At 39.3% G+C, this 21222-nt stretch overlaps 2 protein-coding genes across 3 annotated transcripts in view; one reads left to right on the top strand and one right to left on the bottom strand.

The window, feature by feature from the left end:
• The first annotated feature begins 1039 nt into the window (after positions 1-1039).
• Positions 1040-15512, top strand: col9a1b (collagen, type IX, alpha 1b). Its single transcript, XM_030748056.1, has 32 exons — positions 1040-1114; positions 1554-1616; positions 1700-1735; positions 1829-1891; positions 2891-2944; positions 3300-3335; positions 3500-3523; positions 3635-3688; positions 4865-4918; positions 5129-5161; positions 5261-5317; positions 5412-5465; positions 7035-7088; positions 7207-7260; positions 8148-8201; positions 8852-8905; positions 9036-9089; positions 9188-9241; positions 9354-9407; positions 9791-9835; positions 9947-10000; positions 10088-10141; positions 10241-10294; positions 10870-10941; positions 11113-11148; positions 11254-11298; positions 11392-11424; positions 11548-11694; positions 12610-12664; positions 13558-13746; positions 13876-13953; positions 14547-15512. Exons 1-32 carry the CDS (start codon positions 1040-1042, stop codon positions 14741-14743), a joined length of 2040 nt encoding a protein of 679 aa, XP_030603916.1. The 3' UTR covers positions 14744-15512.
• A 211-nt stretch (positions 15513-15723) lies between these two features.
• LOC115793189 (collagen alpha-1(XIX) chain) overlaps positions 15724-21222 on the bottom strand; it is a 113038-nt gene continuing 107539 nt past the window's right edge. For both annotated transcript variants that reach the window (XM_030748055.1, XM_030748053.1), the window contains exon 54: positions 15724-19295. In XM_030748055.1, the coding sequence (XP_030603915.1) occupies positions 19195-19295 (101 nt within the window). In that variant the 3' untranslated portion in view covers positions 15724-19194. The remainder of the gene's footprint in view (positions 19296-21222) is intronic.

The following is a 21222-nucleotide window of genomic DNA, read 5'->3' as shown; positions in this document are numbered from 1 at the left end:
TGCGCAGACCTACACTTTTTCAATTTTAATATACAAATCTTTCAGTTAATTCTCCTATATGCATATTAAACCTTCCAGTAACATTACAACCTAAACATTTTCGTAAATGATAACAGCCCCAAGGCTATTACTATTTTACTACTATCCTCATTCAAACTTTACACCAGCTGGTAAGGAAAGTTGTCAGTACAGACTAACTCATCTTCCGATAGCCACTCCACTTGTGCACAATTTCCAAATATATTGTCTTTTTTGTGCGCAATTACGCACGAAAGCATATCTGAACATAAACTGACGTTTACTAGCTTCGACTACACCAAGACTTCCTGGCCAGGAAGTCTCGGTGTAGTCGAAACTAGCGGTAACCTTTAACTTACTGTATAAAAGCAGAGCCTAATGTTTTTGACTTAGTTTTACTTTTTATACTTGTCTTATGCTAGAGACTGACCATATATTATTAATGGACGTAATCAGACTAAGGGAGCTACCGTGGTATTGTAGTAATTAACTATATGTATATATTTTTGTCTATTTATCAAGTTTGAACTCCAGTCAATGCTGATTCACTGCGACATGACGCGAGCCCGGAAGGAAGCTTGTTATGACCTCGCAAACGGGGCATCGGTAAGGATGATCAGTGTCGGTCGTAATGAAGAGGGAAAGGGGTAAAACAGTATCCAAAATTTGCACTTTACAGAACAAACTTCTGATCCTTATTATTTATTTGTGTCTTTATTTTTGTTATTCGTATATAAAGATAGTTGGTCACACCATCTGAGGTTAAATAAACCGCTGATTCTCCTTATTGGTAGTGCCTGCAGTGTAGCCCCTCCCTATGGTGTCCCCCGGCAAACCCTCCAATCACTTCCTGTATCCGGCCATTGTATGAATATACATGAGCCTTTGAAAGCTATGGGACCTCTGACTGTCTGGACGGCTCTAGGAGAAGTCAGTTGGGTTGTTTTACAGGGGGCTCCTTCAACCCAACAAACCCCAGAGAAAGGACTACCACTTTTACCTTTCCTGCACAGAGGAGATCATGACTGGGGCCCAGAGCATTAAAGGGCCATTTCTGGTGCTGTTCTTGCAGCTTGTCCTTATTTGCTCCTCTCAAGTAAGTCTCATTATGTTTCTCTCTCTCTGTTCTCTCCATTGTGTCTCTAGACAGATGTTACAGAAGCGCAGGTAAGCTCTTCTCCAAGTGTGTATGTCAGACAACAAGTTAATTTGCCTGCATTTGTGTTAAGACTGGGATTGCTTTCTTCAGTAAATTTGTTTGGGCGTCAATCTCTTATGAAAAATGCAAGATGTTCAGCTTTTATTTAAAGTGTTTCTTTTTCAGTGTTTTGTCAACTACTGAATAATTTAAAGCAGAAAATATTTTTATAGACTGTAATCTGTTTCAGTATTTCAGAGACAGTGTTGTGTATAATAAGGCGATGCACCTGTTCTCGTTTTTTCGTATTCTCTGTTGTCAGTTGGACAAAACTGCAGAGTTGTATCAGAAACATAAATAGATATCATCCTATTACAATTATTTCCATTTTACACAGAATAACCAAGGACTCCCTGGCCCTCCTGGACCTGCAGGTGTCCCAGGAATTGATGGCATTGCTGTAAGTGCTTATAGTTTTTCAGCATTGTCCATATAATGTGCCAGGCAATTTGAAAATAGTTCACTGAATCGCTCTTGTTTCAGGGGGAAAGGGGAGAAGATGGCGAGGATGGTCCTGCTGTAAGAACTGAATTTAGTGAGAGCTGTAAGTAATTGTTTTATTTGTGTGTCTTTTTTGCTGACTATTGTGTGTGTTTGTCACCTTTGTTTTAGGGACCCAATGGGGATTCTGGCAAACCTGGCTCTGCAGGATTACCTGGAATTCCTGGAAATGATGTGAGTAAAGTATATTTTGTGCTTGATTGAATTGGTCTTTGCTCAGTATTATTTTATAAAGTCAACAAGAAACCCTGAAACCTACAAGGGGGTGGGACCACAAAGGGTGTTCCTCCCACATTATAGGTCATGTTTTCACATATTAATCTTTTAGAGTGACCAGTGAAACTTTAGATGTGGAAGGGGATCTTAGTGAATGTGAGCAAAAATTTGAGGAATTTATTCAACAAGATGGACAAGTCCCAGTTTCCTTTCCACCATGGCCTGCATGTTCTAGGCTCCTTTCAGAGTTTAACAGTGGCTTAGGAAAACAATAAAACTCAAAAATACTTTTGGACTTTAGGTGAATTAACGTTCACTTTAGAAATATATCAAATCAGTTACCTTATTTAAAGTATATATATATAAAAAGTAATGACTGCCTGTATAGGAACTGCACCCACCGCGATTATGAAAACAATAGGAGCTTTGTTGGCCAGCTACTGTTAGCGTCTCCTGTTGAAACTTCTCAAAACAGTGTGGAATGATGTCTTTGAGTGCAGTGTTTGAAATGAACCAGAGGAATGCTGCAGTCTTAAAAGTTTTGCCCTCTGACCTGCTGCTAATATTGTTTGTGTGCTTGATAATTTGAAAACACTTTTGTTGATGTCACCGCATATTCAGAAGATTTCAGCACGACTGATGAACATAAAGCAGCACAGGAGTGTGCACTGAAATTCTGGGATGTGTTATAGTCCCGTTATTCCCAATTAAGAACAGAATAGCATTCCTCCCACACAAGTATAACTCTGAAATGATGATGTAACATATGGAGATCAGCTGATAAATTTGGAAATACTGACTGGGGTGGCAGGGTGAATGACAATAACATTTGATTTAATGTGTAACATGTTTAAGTTGCAAAAGTGTTTTTTCAAATATGAGGGTGAAATAGGCACTTGATTTTTTTCCAAGATTTGCCGTGATGTGTTAATTTCACTCGATGGCTCTTCTCTGCAGGGTTTGACAGGCCCCATTGGAGATCCTGGGCCTGATGGTCCCCCCGGACAGAAAGTGAGTGACTAATGAGCCTTTGCTTTCCTGCTTCAGAGACTGTCAGTGAAATGGTGCCAAGCTGCTGTCCAGTCTTTTGGCATGGCAGAAAGAGCTGCAGTGCATAAACCAATTCCTCATGACAAATGAGACTTAATCCTGCAAGACTTCTGTGTAATCCCCGTGGGGCATGAAGCCCCCAACATCGTTCCTCATTAGGCTAAACATTGCTTGGCCAAGTGGGCCCAGCTCAGTCATGTGATGAGCTGGAGGAATGTTAATTTGAATTGTCTACAGGATCAAATAGTTCAGTTTTACCTGAACACAGTATTTCAGTGTCTCAATGCCTAATCCTAAAGTTTATCTCTGTTTTTAGGGGGAACCTGGTAAACCTGGACCTCGTGGAGCAGCTGTAAGTAACATTTCCTCTTGAAACCTGCCAGTCTATGGATATGGCCAACCATGGCCACCTGGAAATCATAATATAGATGCTGTCTAAATTTTAGTGTTTAAATCATACTCGTGTGCACCAAACCTTGTACATCACTGTGAATCATATTGCACATGTCTCTTTAGGGTGTTGGGCCAGATGGACCCCCTGTGAGTAATTTGTTGCACAATAAATATGACACTTTCCTGTAATTCTAAAATCTCATATTATTTGGCCTTCAAGATGTCTCAGTAATACTGAATGATCTGAAATGTGAACAGGGACCACCAGGACCTGGAGGACTTCCAGGTGAATTGGGAAAAGCTGGACCACCTGTGAGTAGAGACAGAGAAAAAGGCTGTTGTCAGTCTTTTTTTTTTTTTTTTTCATTGAGGCAGTCAGAAGAAGACACAGCAGCATCAGATAGTACAAGCATAAGTGCTGGAGTGATGGTGGGCTACCATTTTCCAATAATATGACAGATGTGTGGTAATAATTGCAGTCCAAGCTGAAGTGAAAAAGTGTTAGAGTAAAGCAAAGCAACTTACACTGAATTGATTATTGATAGCACTGTCTAGAAGTAATTCAAAGTTTCATCCATTATTACAAAGCTGTAATATAAAAGAAGAAGAGGCTTCTTTTGGCTGCTCCCTTATTCACAAGGGTTTGCCACAGGGGGCTCTGCATGTTTGATTTGGCAGACTGTTATTTTTTAACCCAGAGTCCCTTCCTGAAGGGATTTGTGCCTCCATCCAGGGTCTAACTGGGGATCTTTCTCTTTTTAGGTGAATGTGTAAACCACCATAAATATATCAGCATATAAAAGTTGTATTGTACATTTCTATATCCTGTGATGTCAGTGAACTGACAGAGGTACAGTGCATTAATACCTCTAAAAAGTAACAAAACACATGTGTGGACACACAGAATGCATTCACACTCACATACACTGTGCACTATATTATGCTGACACTAAAACCAGAAATCAAATGGATTCATCATTGTTTTACACTTTTTAAGAAAAATTATTTTGACACTAAAATAAAAATCAACCCAAAATATATAAATCATCTGAACAGATTACCTCAAGGATGGAGATTTGCATTTTTAAAATCATGAATATAGAGTTAGAATTGCATTAAATGTAATATGTGTCACTATCTTTAAATGAACATCACATGAAACAATTCATTAACTATATAATCTTCCAGTAAAAAATAATCAATCCCAATTCCTGTGACCTAGCTATGCTAGTTTATTTTGGCAAAATGAATGTAATGTACACCATCAGAGTCAAAGTTCAGGTGGTGTAAGAGTCTCTGTTAATATTTTAAATGTCTCCAACAGACAGTAATCCACATCTTTTTTTTGAATTAGTAATTTTGGTATGCATCAAATGAACCTCCTAGACATGTCTTGTTTTACACTTATCCCCTTGCATCTTAGCAAGCATATACCATGTATACACCTTCCCTGTGCAGACTTTGATGTGTTTACATCTCTCACCACAGGGACCCATGGGTGTGAGGGGGCCGCAGGGACCTCGTGGACCACTGGGGCCCAGAGTAAGAGATGAGGCTTCAGCTGGCCTTTGATGAGATTTCCAAATCATTACATCTAACCTTTCGCAATGCAAACATGAAAGCCATTAGGTTTAATTAGTTAATTGCCATCAATAGACACTGTTGTCTTTCTTTTAGTGTTTCAGAAGCTCCTCTAATCCATCATGATGTTGCATTATGAAAATATTAACTGGAGTTTTCATTCCATTTCAGGGTGCTACTGGAGTGCTTGGCAGCACTGACCTGGTAAAACTGTTTTCTGTATATATAATTTTTGAATATATTTCTTTTTGTTTTTGCACTAGATTTTTAAAAATACTTTCTGGCTTTTATTGTGTTGCTTAGTGTCCCAACTCCTGTCCACCTGGGACCTCAGGACATCCTGGTCTTCCTGGCATGAAGGTGAATAGAAGTCACTTTTGTGTTGCTCTGAGATCATCTAGTGTCTCTAAAGATATATTTTTTTAATGGGTCTCCCTTGTCTCAATGTTCCCAGGGCCACAAAGGTGCAAAGGGTGAAGCAGGAGAACCAGGGAAACAAGGACACAAGGTAAAATATGTTAATACTAACGCAAAAAAAAAAAAAAAAAATGTTTGCAAACTAAAAGCTACTCTGACTGTTTCTAGGCATACGAACTGATAGAAACACTCCACACATAAACAAAGTGAATTTATACTCCCATAACTGTAAAAATAATCCCTCAAAACATGAATCTCCCCCACAACTGTCACAATGTTGCACATGAGGAAAAGAAAAATATGCGTGACTTAAACTTTAAAAAATTGATTCCCGACACCACTGAGACAAGGATTATTTGTGCTGCTCAATTTTAAGAGGACGCGACACAAGCGTGTGTGTAATTTCTCTGACTTCTTGTCATGCACGGGGGATGATTTATTTGAAATGACGTTCAAGCAGATCTAGCTTCTCCCCTGTAATGTGTCCACGCACTATATAAATGGAAATGAGTCTGGGGCTATCTCCCTTTATCACCCCCATGCCAGGATATGATTTACTGTCAGCTTGCACTCCTTCCCTGAGAGTGATTTTCTCCTTCACTGGAAGTTTCATTTGAGACGCCTTTTGGCTGCCTTCAATTCACAAACTCACACGTACAAAGATATTTACAGTTAACAATGGGACAACACTGTGCAGGGGTTTAAGTGCATTATCTCGTGATATTGGAAAGTAATGTTGAAGAGAGAATAGGTATGTGTTTGCATTTATGTAGAAGAAACTGGCATAATGTAAAAAAGCAATGGCATTCATATAAAACATGGAGTGTATTTGTATTTGTATTTGAAGTCATCAGACATGAGCACTGAACTCCAACCTTCATATCAATAACATCAGTATTATTCTTTCATTCACTCAGAAGTGCAACAATGAACAAAGATGATGAGATTTTGAAGCTTTTTCTTTTTTAAAGTCAAATCACCAGAAAGTCAGGACATTTCTTTAAATGATTTAACAGCCTGGATGACGTTTATCTTCTTTTTGAAGAGCAAGAATATTGTCCAAGTAGAAGAATATGAATTCTGAATGTTACATCAGACAGCAGATGATCAAGCACTTCTCGTTACTCTCGTAATAAAAGCAGCAGCTGACCTGTTTGACTGCATTTGTTTCAAGTTGTTATGTAACATCTGATTATCATCCGTATATTGTTTACATATTTTAATTGCCAGTTTTATTTAAGAGAACAAATTGCCTTTTTACCAGCAGAAAATGTGCGCAGCTCTAGACCCGACCCCACTATCTGCCTTAATGGATATGCTTTCTCTGGTGTATCGCAGAGGCAGCAAATAAATTATTTGTAATTTGCGAAGCTGGGGACTGGTTAAATGCTTGTCTGGTTTCCCCCCTTTGCAATCCATTAAGAAGTGGGTATTAAACACTTTTCAGAATGCCTGCCCCATTTTCTAATTAACACACAGTGGATAAGAGCAACATTTATTTGATTTTTTTTTCTGCAAAAGAGATACACTGATGGGTTGCCAGTTCCATCATGGGCCAAAGAATGGCTGCACTCTTATAGTTACAGTTGCAGTTCAGTGCTTCATCTGATTAACTAAATATTGCTTTTTGAATAATGTTCTTTCTTTTTCATTCACCAAGGGCGAGGAGGGAGACCAGGGAAGTCCAGGGGAGGTTGGAGCCCAAGGACCGAGGGTAAGTTACAGTGCTTAATCTGTGATTGAAGAGTCTTTCAGGTTACAGTTTGTTCGTTGATGTGTTGGCTTCTCTTACATGCTCACAAGGTATCTGCCTAACCTATTTGTTAATACAGGGAACTCAGGGAATTCGTGGAGCAATGGGAATGATGGGCCCAAAGGGAGAGAGGGTAAATATTTCTGTAATTTTTAAGCCCACAACACCATGAAAAATGTAAATAATAATTAGTAGATCATTTAAATAAATGCATTTTTTAAATTAAAAATTCTTAAAAGACAAAATATTAGTTTTATAGAAAATACATGTTCATTTTGAATTTGATGCCAGCAGTCCATTTGCAAATTTCAAGATTAATGTGTTTTATTGGCCAAATATCAGTAACATGATAGAGTAAAAATGAATGAGTCTTGATGAGTAATGATGATGTCGGCACTACATTAAAAAAAAAAGACATGATTCTGTAGTGTAGTGGTCACTGCATGGGCCTAGAAACACTTCTGAAACCAATTGGCAGTATACACTTTTTTTTTCCCCCTTGGGTCCACAAAGGTGAAAACATAGCATAAATAAATTAGATCTAGAAATGTTTTTCAGTTGCAGTTCAAATGAGACAAAATAGATAACTGTCTTGTGGTTGAAACATAAAATAAATCCTTGAAAAATTCTCCTGGTTAAAGAAGATACTTATATTTTGGGGTATTGTTGGCACCTGGAAATGTTATGGGAAGTCTGGGAAGGAATGTCTTGCTTATTGCAGCAAGGTAATGCCAAACTACACCCATGCATTACGATAGCGTAGCTTCACAGTAAAAGATGCTGGGTGCCAACATAACCGCTTGTAATCCAGTGTTGCTAATTGAAGCACTGTGTGGGTTCTATAATATGCCACATTATAAAGCCAATGCAGTGGTAAATATGTCCATGTCCTAATATTTCTGAAAGACATTAGCTGGCATTAAATTCAAGATCAGGAAGATCTTAAAAACAAAAACAAAAATATTTAATTGTAAAAGGTTGTAATGAAATGATATTAATACTTACATTGATCTCTGGCAGGGACCTCGAGGTCCTGATGGAGATCCAGGTCCACAGGGTGTCGCAGGGGCAACCGTAAGTTTGTTTTCAATCCTAATACATTTGTCTTTCGTAGAGTTGCCAAAAGTAGAGTGGAAGGCAGAGGCTTCATGCTCCTCTTCTGCTGAACCTGGGTTTGGGAGACATCCTCTCTACTTTTACTTCTATGATTAGGCTTAAATCATTCCTTTTTGATGACGCTTAGGCTCTGTAGCTATAGGCCCAGGCTGCTGAGTGACTTCCCATGATACACTGAGCATTTCTTTTCCCCTCTTTTCACACTTGATGTGTTTATATGGAACTACTGTCATTACCTTTAGTCTACTCTTTCCCACAGTTTGTGGTTTGTCTTATTCTTGGTCTCTATGTTGCTCTTTTCTCTCTTATCTTTCCCGTCCCACTCCAAACAGCTGTGTGAGATGTCTGTCCCTCCCTGAGCCTGGTTCTACCTGAGGACTCTTCCTATTAAAAGGGAGTTCTTTCTCGCCATTGTCCCCAAATGCTTGCTTATTGTGGATTTTCTGATTACTGGGGTTTTCTCTCTAATACTGCAGGGTCTTTTCTTTGCTATATCATATATAATTGCCTTGGGATGACTTGTTGTAAACTGGAGCTACATAAATAAAACTGCACTGAACTGAACTGGAGCAAATATGACGTGGATATTATTTGACAACTTATTTCAGGGGGATCATGGCCAGAGAGGTGCTTTGGGTGAACTTGGGCCTAACGGTGAACAAGTAAGTAGTAGCACTTCATCACTATGGACATGAACATTTTCAAAATAAATAAATAAATAAGAATCACTAGACACTATTTGTACTGCCATTATGAACTGCTGACTAACTGCTTTGCTGCATTGTTGTTTAGGGTGTTCAAGGGTCAAGAGGACTCACAGGTGTTCCAGGTCCCAAGGGTGAGCCTGTGAGTATTGGATCAGTGATGATAAATAATCCTAGAATTATCAGATACTGCACATTGTGTGGAAACAATGCGTTGTTCTTTCTCCCCTTTCTCATCAGGGCTTACCGGGTGTGGATGGTCGTGAGGGTATTCCTGGAATGCCCGGAGCAAAAGTAAAGCATTAATTCTAGTGTTTAATACTAATAATTTGTACTGTAATTGGTAATATGAAAGAAAGAAGAAAGTACTTTCAGTAGATTCATTTTTCCCTTTGATACCCTGCAGGGAAGCATTGGGAAGTCAGGCATTCCTGGAGAGGTTGGACTTCAAGGGCTTCCAGTGAGTATGACCCTCGAACTCAGTCATTAAAGTTAACCTGGTTACTGTGGGTTTCATTTCTTGTAATGATGTTATACAGTGCACATATAGCAGACAGTGTTGTCAGGGAGTGATTACTGTCATCCTCAGGCACAAGTGCGAGAGCGGTGTTTTTCCATTCTGCTAATCTGTGATTTGTCAAAGTTATGAGAATCAGCTTGAAAACATGACTGATTTTGAAAGCCTTATGAGTGATTATTATCCTATTTGCATTTGGTTATATCCACTAAACCAGCCTTTATCTGCCCTTATTTTCACAGTGGGGCTAATTTTGTTTTAAGAAAGAAACGTTTCTCTTCTGTTCCTTTTTTCTGTGTATGTCAATACATGTCCTCTGTTTTTAGGGTTTGCCCGGTGTACCTGGACAAAAAGGCACAAGTGGCCCTAAGGTGATTTCCCTGATCAATATATTTAAAAATATGTTTTCTGATGCTTATTTAATTCATTTTTTCACTCTTAAATTGTTAAAATCTGAAAGAAATTTTGATGTTTCTATACAGGGAGATGCTGGCCAGCCAGGCCTTCCTGGAGCAATAGGATCTGCTGGCAAACCAGTAAGCATAAACAGAACGTGCTGAAACATCAGCCTAGTTGATGTCGCCTCTGTTATGTCACTGTATTATTTTACTGCCACACAACAGGGTGAGCGTGGAGAACAGGGAGAGGTGGGATCTGTTGGACCCATTGGTGAGCCTGTAAGTGTTTATCCAAGCAGATTTTCTGTTTTAGTCATGTATTAGATTTAAACTTTACTCAAACTTCACCTTCTTATTATTTTCTCTTTCTACCTACAGGGAGATAGAGGACAGCAAGGTCCTGCAGGTCCAGCTGGAAAGCCAGGTGACCGGGTATGTTTTAAACACAAGAGTTACAGCCTAATTAAATATAAATTTTAAACGGATTAATTTTGATTTGAAAAGTTTTTTTTAAAGCTTATATTCATACCTTAATTGTGAAAATGTATCCCTGTAAAAGCCCTGGCAGCCAATGTGAACCCAACAAACAACAATAGCAACAAATAGAAATGCTGATAGATTATATTCCTTAATTCTCTATTGGTCATTTAATTGTCTTCAAATGAAAGAAACTAAAAAGAGGGAAACTTCAGACTCAAAAGTCTCTGCTGTTGTTTTGCTGGAATGTCTCAGAGAATAGATGGAGGCTGGATCTCACATGAGGTCTATTTTCACAGTAAGGAGAGACCAAGCAGCAGGCTGAAAGAGCTCTCTGTTCTCCTGGCATTCCTCAGAAAGCCGGACAGTGATCAAAGGGAGAATGGCGCACACAAACACGATGAAGAGAATAACTAGCAATGCTAAGCTTTACAAAAGTTAATTATAAGCACAGTGCCTGTGCGGAACATTTTTTTCAACCCCTGCTTAAATGTTTCGACTTATCCGACACACATTTTCATTTGTTATAGGGACCTAAAGGTGATCCTGGTCTTCCTGGTCTCCCTGGTCCTCCTGGTCTGCCTGGGATAAAAGGAGAAAGGGTAAGTAAACAAAACAGTAAGACAACTGCCTTAAAAAAAATGCTAAAAAAGTAAAAATGGAATCAATGATCAACAGCAAACAGCTCATCGGCTCCCTCTAGAGTATACAAATGAAATCTTTTGTACTTCTGAATTTTGCATGGCATCTTCACTTGTTTTTATAAATTACAGGGAGATCGTGGGGAACCAGGACCCAAAGGAGAGCAAGTAGGAATGAATTAATTCTGTCTTAATAGGAAAATACTGCATTTAAATAACAAATGGGTTTCTTTGTATAACTTATTTGCAAACTTTTTTTCTTTGTTTTCATAGGGAGTTCAAGGTGACGAGGGAAATCCAGGAGATAAGGGGGATGCTGTAAGTTGTTACACTAATGGAATAAATCTGATTTATTTTAACTATTCACTCTTACTTATAACATTTCCATCATTTGCATTATTTTTATTACAGGGTGAACTAGGAGAACCTGGACCTAAGGGAGAGGTGAGCTCAAAATATAAATATATTTTAACCTTCTGCAGCATCACTGTTTCCCTGTTGTGCCAAACCGCTGACAATGTGCTGCAGTTTAAAATGTAACTAGTCTCATACTTTTCTTCTGCTTAGGCTGGCAATCCAGGTGACCCTGGCAGAGCAGGTCCTGAGGGAAGTCGAGGCCAGCCTGGCATTGAAGGACCAGCTGGCACACCTGGACCACGGGGCATGCAGGGAAACAGGGGTCCCCCTGGAGTCAGAGGAACTCAGGGTCCTGCAGTAGGTCCAAGAGAAATAAGTTACCACCTTCTTATACCAAGAATCAATAGATTCTTGGTATAATAATAAAAAAATAAGACCATAAATCATAGGTTTATGCATGAGGATTCCACACAGGAAGGCCTGGATTTGAACATTCTTGCTGTGAGGCAGCATAGTGCTAACCACTGCATCATCATGCCGTCCATTTTTTTAGTAGATATAAATGTATCTATATATTTATTTTTCTTTTATTTATTTTATTTAGGAAATGTATGACTGTATAATCTCAGGTATTTATATTTTTTTCTCAGACTCTGGAATGGGTTCGTGAGAAACATTAAAGCCTTAAGTTAGTGTAGGGTTTACTACAACCCTACAGGCTTTATTATCTTGATGACTTTAATATATTAAATAATTCTGCAAAGTAAACAATAACACACAAGTGCCATAAAGCAACAGCGACTACGCCAAACTACAAAATTCAAGATGCTTCTGAAATACTGTTTCACTGAGATCTTAAAAGTTGCTGCACCCACCTGATACTTCAGTCTGCGTGAAGCGAATCCCCGCTTGCCCCCGGCTTGCCGGCGTTCCGGCATCCCTATAGAAGGAGGTGAGCAAAAGGAATGTTTCCTTATCGTGATCCGTGAGATCCCAATTCAAATTCAGCACCTGTGCGATTGTAAGGGGAACACTTGTATCTCCACAAATGTCAATTTTTAAAGAGTGGAGAAAGTAAGCCTCGTTTTCTGCTCTACCGCTGTGCACTTTGTGTTTATTAATCCTGTTATAAGAACAGCAGCATTTTCTCAACATAAAGAAAACCTGATAATCTTTCAGTTGAAGCTAGTCTACAGTACTGTGGAGTCTCTGCATACATGCCTTCAACACATGTCTTCATGAAATCTATTAACTATTAATTTTTCCTTCTAGGGTAAACAGCCAAGTGATCAGCACATCAAACAAGTTTGCATGCGAGTCATGCAAGGTAAGAAAAGATAGGCCTTTGACCTCATTTATCACTCCCCTGTGCCTCATTTCATGACTTTAATATATCCCGGAATGCCTCATTACACAACCACACACAGAGCCACGGCTACATTTTCTCATTTAGCCGAGTGGTTACTGAATACTCTGAAGTTGAAAACGGGAAGGTCTCATAGCCAAAACATGAAATAAGCTTCAGCCTTTGTTTATTTGATGGATGAAAGATCCCTCCTCCGAGCTTTAGAAATGTTTCACCGGAGTCACAACCTCTGTTCTCTTCATTCTTTTGCTCTTACGTCTTCGCAACTCATCTCCTATACTCATGACTATTTTATACCCGATGTGCTGAAAAATTAATTTCACCTCCAGCAGACCTACACTCCTCTGCTCCAAGCAAAGAGTCTGCCTGGAAAAGAAATCTTAAAAAAAAAAAGAAAAGAGAAAAAAAAGAGCAGTCAAGCAGCTACTGCATGAATTTTCATCAGCAGCCAGAAAACTGGAATTTTAAGTGCAAAATACCGTACAGAAAGGAGCCACAGGAGTTTAATATTAGATCCTTTGCACCATGAACATAAATTTTCTGTTGCTGATTGCTTGAAATAAAGAATATTATCTCCTTTCTGCTCAATTTCCTGGTGTTCTATGGAAAAAGGTTGAAAACAGAAAAGGCTCAAGGGATATCATGACCACAGTTTCACCTCAATCATGTCCAGTAAGAGTTCTTAGATGACAATTGTTTTGGACCTAAAGGAGAAGTGACATCAATTTTCACAAGCCTTCTTATGATACATGTCAGATAAGTTCCCTTGATAACGATCAGCTGCAGCTGTTTAGAAACATTCGGCACCCATTTTGCATCTAATGGTGTGTCATCTTTCTGCTGCGCTTCCACAGAACAGCTGGCTCAGTTGGCTGCTAGTTTAAGGAGACCAGAGTCTGGCATGGCTGGTTTACCTGGAAAACCTGGACCTCCAGGGCCTCCTGGGCCTCAAGGAGAAAATGGCTTCCCTGGGCAGGCTGGAGCAAGAGGCCTTCCAGGACTCAAAGGGCCACCAGGACATATGGGAGGAAAAGGACCCAAAGGTGATGAATGTGCTGTCGGTCTTTGGTTTTTAAGGGAATGTGGGTTAATTAGACATTAAACAAAACAACTGCATAATTGTTCGTCTTATTCTGTAAACAAATCCAGTTGTTATGTAACACATGTTACAGGGGACATGGGCGACAGAGGGGCCAGAGGGCCCACTGTTCGAGGTCCGAAAGGTCAGCCAGGACCACCTGGACTTCCTGGTGAGGACATTTTTACCTCTGTATGCCTATGATGGGTGATTACACATTAGAAAAATTAAACAGTCATACTGCCATATGAAACCCAGTGTAATCTAATCTATTGAAACAAGTTATTTTCTGCAGGCCATACTGGGCCTAAGGAGCTCTGTTAATTCCACTGTGACTGAGGACACCCACACCACATTTGTCTGGTATTAAAATGTGTTGTACTAATATTAGAAGTCTGAGCCAGACAAATCAGCTGGAGCCCGACCAAAGTTTTTGGTCTTTATAGTATCATTTTATTAACAAAGAATTACTGAGAGCTTAAGATGCTAGAAAGTAAACTTTGGCCAGCTCATACTGCTCAAGCGATTTGTTAGCTTTAGCTGACTCACTGTAAACAGAACCAGCTTTGTGGAGTTTGCTTTTGTCACTTGAATGAAAAACCATTAAGAAACGGATCTCTTGAAAGAGGATATGGACAGGATGGATGATTACAGCAACCAACACTGTTTCATTCTAAATCAACTGTGTAGCGGTTCCACTAAGAATAAATGTTAACATGTATTTTAAATTCAGCAGCTGAGTAAAGCATTTATTTGTCATCACAGGGGAGCCAGGCAGACCTGGCTATGGCAGGGATGGTCGGGATGGGCAGAGGGGACCTCCTGGCATTCCTGGACAGCCCGGCGTGCCTGGGCCTCCTGGTTCAGCTGGTCCCAATGGTTACTGTGACCCATCAGCCTGCAACCTCCAAGCAGGAGCCGCACACCAGTCCCTGGATGTGAAGGGACCTGCAGGCAACTAAGAGACATTCTGGCAGAAACAGAAAGACTGTCGAATTATCTCCCCTGAGCACACAGCATTTTTCACAGTTTCTTCCCAGGGGCTGTGGCTGGCACAGTGCCTTTGATTCGCTAACCTCTTGTCTTGTGAGCATGTTTTGTGCCAGCCACATCTCCATCAGGCGCAGCCAACCTCTTTGAGTCGTAAAAAACACACAAAACATGTTTTTTTTTTATGTGCTGCAAAAATCTAGCCTGTTCCGGTGTATGTGGTGTTTTTTTTCTACCTGAGAGATGTTTTGGTATATTCAGGACTGTGCTCCCAATTTCCGAGATAGAAAAATGACCAGAAATGGTTGCTTATCCCACTCTCCTTGTAACTCTGCCTGAATTTTCTTTTTGTGGTCTCCCTTAACACAGTTTTATGAAATAAAAGCTCTCTTCCTCTTCCTCTACTCTCTTCCAGAACATCTCAAATTATTAACCAAATTAAATCAGGACGAGGATTTGGTTGGGTCAAAGGTTTCAAACTATCATGTTCTCCATGTGCCAATCTACCGAAGACAACCCTTCTGAAACTCCCTTTTGAATATACACTTCTACATTTCTGATGGCCTTTTCAGGCTTGCTGTATGTTGTAAATCTGTAAAAAATGAAATGTGGTTAATTATATTTCCTACAAAACCACCTGATGTGAGATGTTGCCTCATTGTAAAGAATGACAATGCATTTGTAAAGAGTATCAGGAAATAGTTATCCACTGTTTTTTTTTTTTCCCAGAAACTTGCAGCTACAAAAAAGAAAAAGAAAAACACAAATGTCACAACTGACTAAACAGTCTCACAATCTGCCAGCTGTTTGCACCTTCCAATCGTGTCACCAGATTCTCTGCAGCAGATGGCGCCTTCCCAGTTACAGAGGTTCAAATTTCCATTTTCTCCTGAGAAATAAGCACTTATTCTCATAACATAGTCAAAAATCTCCAGAACAGCCACTAAATGAACGTTGCAGCGACAACATTTGTCTCAGCTGCTGCTTTGATGTCACAGCTGCTTAAATAGTTTCATTTCAAACTGGTTTTAAACACATCGCTCGTTATTACCTTTACTGCTTTACATAAAAATTAAAAATTAAAAAATTGTAGAAATGGTAACTTGGCTAAGAAAAAACAAACATTCACAGAAACAGCAGTTGTTATGTGAATAAGATTTATTGAAAAGAAGTGGAAACCAAGCCTTGTAAATGCAGAATATATAGCATAACACAGGAAATCAAGCACTGAATAACATTTATTGCACACGTGTAAGGCAGATGCCATTAATCAGTGTAAATAAAAGAAACGTGTAAAATATAACCTCTGGTGCCTGGTAACCACACACGCACTGGATCACACCCCCGCCACACACACACACACACACACACACACACACACACACACACACACACACACACACACCAGAAACATCGCCGCACCTGTTCTCTGTCAACACTTCAGCACACCAACTGATGTCAACATCCAAGACTGTAATCTAAGTGTTTTACATACACATGAGGTTTTCATTTGCTTTGTCAGTAAAAGGCAACAGTTGTTTTGGTATTCCTTTCCCTCCCAAAAATATCTGATCATGTAGCTGTGGTAAAAGAAGACTGAGGTAGGTGCTCAACACAGAACAAGCATTAATGTCACACGGCACAACATGAGCTTATAAAAGAGCAGAGATCAGTTTCACTGAAATCAGCAGGCAGACATTTTTAATCCTAGGGACCACGCTGAGAGGCTGCTACGTATTATATCTCATTACAGGCTTGCTTACAAGATTAGATCATATGTGGCAACCAGATCAGCTTACATTACTGTAGAGAATATGGAAAAAAGAAAAAAGAAAAAGAAACATGAATCCACAAAAGTGGTGTTATTGTTTTAGGATGTTTCAGGCTTCAATGACTCCGTCCATGAGTTTGCTTTCATCTGACATTTTCCACTTAGAACAATTGGAGTAATATGAATGGCTTCAAATTTCTAGTGAAGTGAGCTGTGTCATCAGCAGCTAATTTGTGTCCTCCCTACTGATTATACAGTTTAGCTAAACTGAAGTCGCAAACTGGTGCACATTAATATCAATTCAAGCTAAATTCAATATATGGAGGGAGGTGCTCTCATCAGCACACCGAAAAAGTTTAGGTCACATTAGTTTGCTGATGCGGTCTCATTTGAATCTCAGCAAGGTCAATGTTATTGTCTCTGACAGGAAGCCATTAAAACCAAATATGAAAATTAGCATGATGAAAGGACAGAAGCCGGTAGAAGGGGGAGATTTAGTGTGGCCTACAAAGCAAAGAATAACAGTTTCCCATTCACATTACAAGCTATGAAACACATATCCAGCAGGGGGCTCTTTCAACTCACAAATGAAGTTTGTGGCAAGCGTTTGATTCAGTACTCTTCTAAAATTAGACCCACTCAGTCTGATAAAATATAGCAGAGATAAAACCAAGCTGGCATGCTGAGAAAAATGTAAAAAAAAAAAAAAAAAAAATGCTCTCCAGCTACTCAGTAAGATGTGAGTTAAAATTTACATGTATAAGAGAAGCATAATGACTATGAAGTACAAAGAAAAAAGTGTCAAACAGATCTTAAAGGAAATACAGAAAGAACCAAGTTCTTAATGTCAAAAAAATTTCAGATACACCCACAGAACGTTTCAAACATTAATCACAGCAGGACTCTTTAAAAGTAAAATTAAAGCCTTTGCATCAAGCTCTAATTAAACAGAGCTCAAAATGAAAACCTGAGGAAAGCAATATACACTACAGGCTAATTATCTTTTTCTTCTACATAAAAAGTTTATTGTTTAGTGAGATTATAAAGTTTGAAGGAACAAGTGAACAAAAACTTTTAAAGAAGGGAATAAATTGAAATCCAAAGTCTGAACGGTGGATTTTCTTTTTTTTGTCATCCTTAGAGTATTTAGTTTCATCCTTAAAGTGTGAGTTTCTGCATAAGATGTACAGTACAGTAAGTGGCCTGTTTAAATTAAAAAAGGCTTCTGAAAATGTATGACAAATAAATAAATTAAAACTCCAGTCTTACAGCTCCCTGCAAACCAACTGTTCAAACACCGTGATGCAATTGCAACAACCAGGAAGAAAGTTCAAGTACATGAAAGTATGACCTATCAGTTGTAGTGTAGTATTCTGATCTCCTTTGTGTTTATGAAAATCAAAAATATACATAAAAACCAGAGGAATCGTCATACATGACACCTTGTAAACAATATATGTTAATAATCTGCAGCAGTGTGTGATTGTTAACACAAGTGTGAACCTTAACGTGTTTTTACAATGACGACTTGCTCATGAAATTATATTTTCAGGTCCCTTAACAAGCCCCATTAGACAAGAAATAGGAAAAAAAATACACAATCCACTATTTACAGATGAACTCAACAGTAAAGGTAAATGAAGGGTCACACTACACTCACTCAACACAAACGCCATTTAAAGTACATTCATTTCAGGTGGAAAAAAAAATTAAATAAAATCGGCCCTTGATGTAAAAGTCTTGCAAAAAGCTCCAGACAGTGTCAGTGAGCTGTTTGTGGGTTTCGTCTTACAAAAGCTTTGGCAAACCTCAACGATGACTGCTCAGTAACAACTCGTGACTCACAGAAAAACGGGAAGACATGTTAACCAACAATTATACGGCAGGTTCTTTTAAAAGTGATCATTGTACACAATGCAAAGGTGTCACGAGAGGCTCTATCAGGATTATGAGTAATCCGAAAATCCACTTTCTAGCAATAATGTTACTCAATATTCATGCTACATTTAGTACATTCATTATTACCATTTTCAAAATACATTCTTGAACATGTTTAAAATAAATAATTTCTATATCAGACATGTCGGCTGCACTTTGGTTACATAAGGCATTTCATAAATCTGCTGTTTTCTCACACCTACACGCACAATAAGTACATTCGTTCAGCTAATCCGTTCCTCAAACACACAGAAACACGTGCAAACACACGCACACAAGAACACAGAAACATGAGATGTACCTTCTGTCAGCACAACAGCTTATCTGAATGCGAGCAGAAGAGTGCATAGACATGCCCATTAAAGAGGCAAACACATAATTAAGATGGTGTTTTTCAGACAGGAGTCATTTCATGGTCTTGAAAGACATGTTGAGAGTTGACAAGGAATGCATCATGTCACAGTAGAGGATGTGAAAAAAAACAAAACAAAAGAAGAAAATCACTTAAAAGTACTGCGTTGCAAAGAGATCTCAGCTGCATTCAAAACAAACCCAACAGCAATCCCAGAAAAACAAAACCCCGACAGCATCCAAGTGTTGTAGTAAAGTGAACAAAAAGAGGTCAGCGGTGAGTCTCTCCCAGCTTCCCCTGCTGTGTGGCTGCAGCGCTGAGCTCAGAGCTGGAGAGCTGTCTTCATAATAGCTCTGCTGGGCTTACAAAGATGGAAGAAGACAGTCACTGGGGTCACAAGTGCCAGCGGGTCCACGGGGCCCTGGAGAGCCAGGAGGGCCCCGAGAAGAGATCCCAGGTGGGCCTTCACAGAGAATTAGAGTGCATTAATTACGGCACCAGGCTGCACTTTATCATCATTCAGAAGAGCTTTCAATTAGTGATAAAAACAGGCACATGTTCCCCTCACAAACACTCACAGCCATTCACTGTCCGCACAGGCGAGCTGTACAGAATTACAAATGGAGGATGTGTAAAGCTGTAGGCAGATTTTTCCACTGCCAGCTGTGAGCATTACAGTGCTTCTGCTACATTTAGATCATAGCCTGGAAGTCCTGCTCTCACCACTCGCACATGCTCATTTCCTCATGGACCTCAAAATTGCACAGAGAAGAAAAAATATACTCTCTCCAAGTAAACAAAGTTATATAAGTTAAAAATTAGCAGCAAGATAAAATGAATTTGGCTGAGTTTGTACAAATATGATTATTAACGTTAAAACAACAACAACGAGGAAACACCATAATTTCACAGAGCGATCTGCTTTGTAAGTATTTCCAGCCACCAGCTTTAACCAACAAGATGAATCACTATTCTCAAGCCATTTCTTGTTAAAGTTGCATTTTCCCATTTCCTTCGACTAACGAGCGGGCTGGCTAGCAGGGCCTTTCTCTTTATCATTTTGAGTGTATTGCAAGACCTAAATTGAACTCACCACCGGACATAGGCATTGGGGAATTGTGTATTCTTATTTTATTTACATGCATTTTATTTCTTACAAGCAAAAATGTTAGCCAATGTATCTTAATAGGGTAGTGTTACCTTTTCACACATATAAAACAGGCTGGAAGGGTTAGTGAAACTGTAACCAAGTTTAAAAGAATTAAAAAAAGAACCCAGCCATTTTTTACCTTCAATTGTTCAGCAGATATATCCATATCTTACATTCACTGGTGTAAATATAATCATTTTAATACTGTTAAATCCCCAGCCCTTTATTTATTTTACTAAATATGTATTTAAGGCTCCAACTTCATTGTCTCTGCCAAAATGGTTTGTGATCACAGTTTTGACACTGTGGGGGAGAGCCAGCACACATGTGGTCAGCGGAGTCACAATGTTACTTCTTTAGAGTGATCTAGAGAATTAAGTTGTCCAGAGGTGCACATGGAGGTAACCTGGCAGGGGAGATTGGCCAAATTTAAATAACTTATGGCCCTGTTTTTTTGTTTTGTTTTTTTATGTCAGATTGTTATTGGTAAATATGAGAAACTCCTCAACTTAAAAAATAGAAAAACAAATCTGAGGAATCCAGCACTGCTTGTTTATGGTATGCATTGATTTATAACATATACATATACTACTGGCCAGTACTGAGGTTTTGCAGACATGTGACCACTAACCACATGACATTAACTTGTCTGCTATTTTGGAAGTGTGACAACCATGGTGACAATGTAGGGTCAAGTGAATAAAGCCCCATCACACAGGCCTAGAGACTGGTTCACGACCATCTGGCAACCACTGGTTGCGAGGGGAAAATTTGCTTTTCCCGACAGGTTGCAAGTGGTTGCTGGAGGTTGCAGACTGGTCAGTCACCCCCTGACAACCAACTGTCACTAGGGAAAAATGTATACTCCCCAGCCAGCTGTCAAAAACCTCCCTGTGATTGCTTTGGTCACTAGCATATTGCTGCAGTCACAGTTTAAACATTGTCCAGCTACTCTCCGAGCTGTAATGAAACCAAAAAAAAGTGCAACACAAACCAGAAACAGCCTTCAAAGTAAAAGTTGGGCCTTTTGAAACATGTCGGCCGCAGCACTAAGGCACAACTTTTACTTTGAAGGCGAACCTTGTCAATTTCCACTTTGCATTGCACTTTATCAAGTTGTACTAGTGCTCTGCTAGTAGTTAGTGAGTATTTGCAGACAAACATGAAAAACTACAGGCAACTGTGGCAACTTGCTAGCAACCAAAGCAACCACTGGGAGGTTTTTGGTGCAGTATCTTCT

This window comes from Archocentrus centrarchus, chromosome 15 (assembly GCF_007364275.1).
Source record: "Archocentrus centrarchus isolate MPI-CPG fArcCen1 chromosome 15, fArcCen1, whole genome shotgun sequence".
In the NCBI taxonomy this organism is placed as follows: Eukaryota; Metazoa; Chordata; class Actinopteri; order Cichliformes; family Cichlidae; genus Archocentrus; species Archocentrus centrarchus.
This window is presented reverse-complemented; position numbering and strand designations above follow the sequence as displayed.